The sequence below is a fragment of the Hippoglossus stenolepis genome, chromosome 23, assembly GCF_022539355.2.
Source record: "Hippoglossus stenolepis isolate QCI-W04-F060 chromosome 23, HSTE1.2, whole genome shotgun sequence".
Lineage (NCBI taxonomy): Eukaryota > Metazoa > Chordata > Actinopteri > Pleuronectiformes > Pleuronectidae > Hippoglossus > Hippoglossus stenolepis.
The window spans coordinates 14,491,381-14,495,573 of record NC_061505.1 but is presented as its reverse complement, the minus strand read 5'-3'; the positions used below and the strand labels follow the sequence as shown (position 1 = coordinate 14,495,573).

Genomic DNA, 4,193 nt, shown 5'->3' with positions numbered 1-4,193 from the left:
AGACTGGTTGTTATAATGAAAATAATTAATAGATGATAGCAGTATAATAATAATAATACTCATCATCATCATTTCTTTTCTTCTCTTTTCATCCTTATTTTTCATCTGATCTACATATTGGATGGAATTAGAGGTGATCACAACATTAATAGATAAACATTTCAAACATCCCTGTCACAGAGGTATCATTGGATCCACGGTGTGAGCAAGACAAACAGACATTCATTCACTCACCACCTGCACAGGGTGGAGGCAGAGACCAGTCTTGTTCAGATACGATCAGAACTATCTGCATAGTGAGATGCCTCCAGAAATAAACGAGAACACTGTTGTTGTTTGCATCTTTGCCTTTTTGCATAAAGAGTTCAACAGAACACTGACAGTTTCAGTAGAAGAGGAGGAGCTGGTGTTACATTTCCCTAAAGCTGCACTAGAACTAGTTCAGTTTGGTGTTAGTGGTGAACACTGGCACAGACAGTCCACAGAGCAGCATCAGGATGGAAGGGATCTTCATTGGTGTCTTGTGTCTCTCAGGTCAGTGAATTTCACTGTTTGTATGATGTCTAACAGGAAATCTGAATATGAGATTAATTCATTGAGTCCTCATACATAACAACAATAACTGGTTTCATCCTCAGGGTGCCTCACCTTCTCCACATGCCTCCTCCATCAGTACCACTTTGTGTCTGATGCAAAGACTTGGACTGAAGCTCAGAGCTACTGCAGAGAGACGTACACAGACCTGGCCACTATTGAAAACACTGAAGAAATGAAGAAACTTAACGACACAGTTTCTGCCACTGGTCACAGCTCTGAGGTTTGGATTGGCCTGTACAGTCATATTGACTGGAAGTGGTCAGATGGGTTCAACCAGAGTGGAGCTGAATATAGGAGGTGGCATCGTAATGACCCAAACTATTTAAAAGCCAATCAGCTCTGTGTGGTCCAGACAAAGTATGCAACATGGAATGATAATGAATGCCATGTACAGATTCCATTTGTCTGCTACAATGGTAATGATGTGCTTTATATTGATCTTTACTATACAACATAATGTATAAGATATGATTTTGAAAACCATTGTGTGATCTCACCAATCCCTCTTTTGTTCTCAAACTTAACTGCAGGAACATTAGAGGATTCTGACTTTGTGCTGGTGAATACAGCAACGAATTGGTCTGAGGCTCAGAGGCACTGCAGAGAACACTTCACAGATCTGGTCACTGTGAGGAACAACGCTGACAACGACAAGATACACAAGTTGATAAAACCTCTCGGACCGGCATGGATCGGTTTGTACAGAGATCCTCAGATTTACTGGTCCGACAGGAGTAACTACTCATTCAGCTCCTGGTATCAGGGTTTACACCCACTTGGCTCGATGAAAGTCGTATGTGGTGTTGCAGATTTGGAGAAGGGAGGAAAATGGAGGTTATTTTCCTGTGAAGAAAGAAAACCATTTGTCTGCTACAGCGTCCCAAGTGAGAATCTTTTTGTATTTCTGTGCTGCTTATTATTTATTTGTGAGTTTTCTGACAGGCCTGATCAAACTGTCTTGTAGGCAAAATGCAGCCCAGAGACCAGAGGTTCCTCACTCTGTGTTTTAAATCAAAGATCTGAGTAGTTCCATCTCCATAGGAATAACTGTAGGTTTCACGAAACTATACACCACATTAAACGTGTGTTTTGTTTCTCTCCTCGTTCTTTGTCTAAGCAGCAGTTAAGACGTTGGTGAAGGTGAGGGTGGAGCTACAGGACTCCTCTGTGGACCTGAATGACCCTGCTGTGAAAGAACAGATTCTGAAAGAGGCAAGTCTCCAAAATCCACCCTGAAACATGAACTCATTCATAGACCCTGGACAGATGTATTACAGAGTTTGACATCATCAAATAACCATGAAGTAGACGAGTGAATGTAAAAACTGCAGTCACAGATGTTCTACAATGCAAAGCAGCCACACCAATGGAAAGAAGAGTTATAATCATGTTGACTCCTATGATTATTTTTGACAGATTATTCTTCCAGGTATTTCTAATGTCGAACTACAGTTTTTATTTGAGACCAGGAAACATAAATCCTGATTTTGGCATGATTGCTATGTGACGATCCAAAATACAAATTTATGTGTCCAGAGCTGCAGGATTCAGACAAACAACAATTCTAATTCTAAATCTTCTCCTTTTAATTATTATTATTATTATTATTATTATTATTATTATATGATTATTTGTGCTATCATGAATTATTATCACTCTTATTGTATTTATTCAACTAGTATGTCAACTAAACCTGATTCACAACTGTTCCTGTCTCTCTCTACTCTCTCCCCCTCTCCTCCTATCTCTCTTTTCTATCCCCTCCTTCCACCATCCTCTCTTCCCCATATCTCTCTCTCTTCTCTTCCCTCTTTTACACCCCCCTCTCCTTCTTGCCCACATTGAGTCTGGTTCTAGAGGTTTCTTCCAGGTAATGAGGGAGTTTCTCTCTCCACAGTCTCCAAAGTGCTGCTCATTGTGGGAACTGTTGGGTTTCTCTATACATTTTAAAGTCTTGACCTTTTATGTAAAGTTCCTTGAGATGATGTATATTATGATATATGCTATATAAATAGAATTGAATTGACTAAAAACACATAACTCTTTGTCCTAGAGAGCAAAGGAATCTGTTCAAAGTATTTCAAATAGCTGCCATTTCTGTTTTTCAGCTCCAGGGAAGATTGAAGGAGAAAGGACTGAGTGGCGTCACCTTGAAGTGGAGAGAAAAGGCTGATGGGAAAGTTTTCCACAAGGAGGAAAAAGGTTCTGACAAGAAAAAAAAGACTGAGCTTTAATATTTGAATTCAACTTTTATTGCATGTGCTAATGTTTCATGTCTGCACGTATACACACCTCTATCACTGTACGCAGTTAAACCATACCAATGAATGATGTTGTAGAAAAACTAGCCCCTGTGTGCTTATATGCTTAAACTGTGCGTCTGTGTATAAAGAGCATCAGGAACTGTATGCAGCCCGGGAAGAATGTCTAATTAACACCAGACACAGGGAGAGTCTCCATCGGAAGGAAAATGTAATTAGTTGCTAGGCAGGTTAATAATGTTACAGCTGATTATGTCTTATACTCAGGGAATGACAAAGACCCACAGCACAGGTCAAGCCCATGCAAAACAGATTTCTGGTTGCAACTGTACACTTTCACCAGACAGCACCATATATCCAGCATAAAGAAATGTAATCATGTATGCGCCCTTACTGGAATGATTGTTTTTTGAACCTATATTAAGTGTGTGGAAATGTAATCATTTTTGAAAAATGCAGATAGACATCGCCGGATCTAAAGGAGTCTGGAGACAGGACCTTCTAAATCGAGTAAGGCCTGAAACAGAGGCCTCCAAAACTCCAAGATTTATAATGGTGTCAAAGTTGGACCAACAACCACAACTTTAATACACCATTAGAATCGACCCCTGACGTAACTGTAGGGGGAGACAAAGTCAACTTGTGAAAGTATGACACCATTAGGCTCAGGACGAATCAGAAGTTTTGAACCAATCAGGAGATGGAGAGATTCACCTCCTGATTGGTTGAACGGGCAACAGCAGAGACGAGGATGAGCATATAAGCAGAGGGTTTGAAGCTCAGTCTTCAGTTGGGTTCCGGAGCCAGCTCGGGTTTACAACTTGTAAAAAAATAAACTCTACTGCATTGAACTCTGACCATCTCCAGTGAATTCTTTTGACCAATTATTGAGACTCCAGAAATAGCAAAGTATACGTGTAAAAGAAGTCTGGACTTAGCATCTGGCCCAGTATCAGAAGAGTCTGACCCTCATCATTAAAACTGTTATTTACACTTTATAAACAAATCCTTTGTTTTCTTACTCACATGTTTGCAAAGGGCAACAAATAACCACAGGTTTTTAAATGATTTCTGAATAATGTCTAAAGAATTAGACTCACATTTAAAACCAGAAATCCAACTAGACCGGTAAGATTAGACCACGCCTCCTGCAGCAGTAGCACTTGTGGAGGAAGATTCATGTAAAATGGATTTGGAAGAGGCCACCACCAAGACTCAGTTGTGAAATAAACCCCGTCCATGACTGCATTTAAAAGAGATATATGACAGTGTGGACTTGCATTGTGTTAAACAATATACAGGAGACAGAGCAGAGAATGGGCTGCACTTTACCAA

The 4,193-nt window shown here is 40.1% G+C and overlaps 1 protein-coding gene across 2 annotated transcripts; it reads left to right on the top strand.

The window, feature by feature from the left end:
• Positions 1 to 603: 603 nt before the first annotated feature.
• Positions 604 to 3,703, top strand: LOC124851342 (C-type mannose receptor 2-like). 2 transcript variants are annotated; one of them, XM_047338840.1, is made up of 4 exons: positions 604 to 1,013; positions 1,128 to 1,481; positions 1,718 to 1,809; positions 2,706 to 3,703. In XM_047338840.1, exons 1-4 carry the CDS (start codon positions 770 to 772, stop codon positions 2,829 to 2,831), a joined length of 816 nt encoding a protein of 271 aa, XP_047194796.1. In that variant the 5' UTR covers positions 604 to 769; the 3' UTR covers positions 2,832 to 3,703. The 2 variants fall into 2 exon arrangements, with proteins under 2 accessions (XP_047194796.1, XP_047194795.1); XM_047338839.1 differs by having other exon boundaries at positions 1,715 to 1,809.
• Positions 3,704 to 4,193: the final 490 nt, after the last annotated feature.

Bases quoted from the DNA above. Each gene is read 5' to 3' on its own strand.
- LOC124851342 (XM_047338839.1), top strand. From the start codon at position 770: ATGAAGAAACTTAACGACACAGTTTCTGCCACTGGTCACAGCTCTGAG. The intron at 1,014-1,127 runs GTAATGATGTGC...ACTTAACTGCAG, and splicing joins TCCATTTGTCTGCTACAATG to GAACATTAGAGGATTCTGAC. The intron at 1,810-2,705 runs GCAAGTCTCCAA...TCTGTTTTTCAG, and splicing joins AAGAACAGATTCTGAAAGAG to CTCCAGGGAAGATTGAAGGA.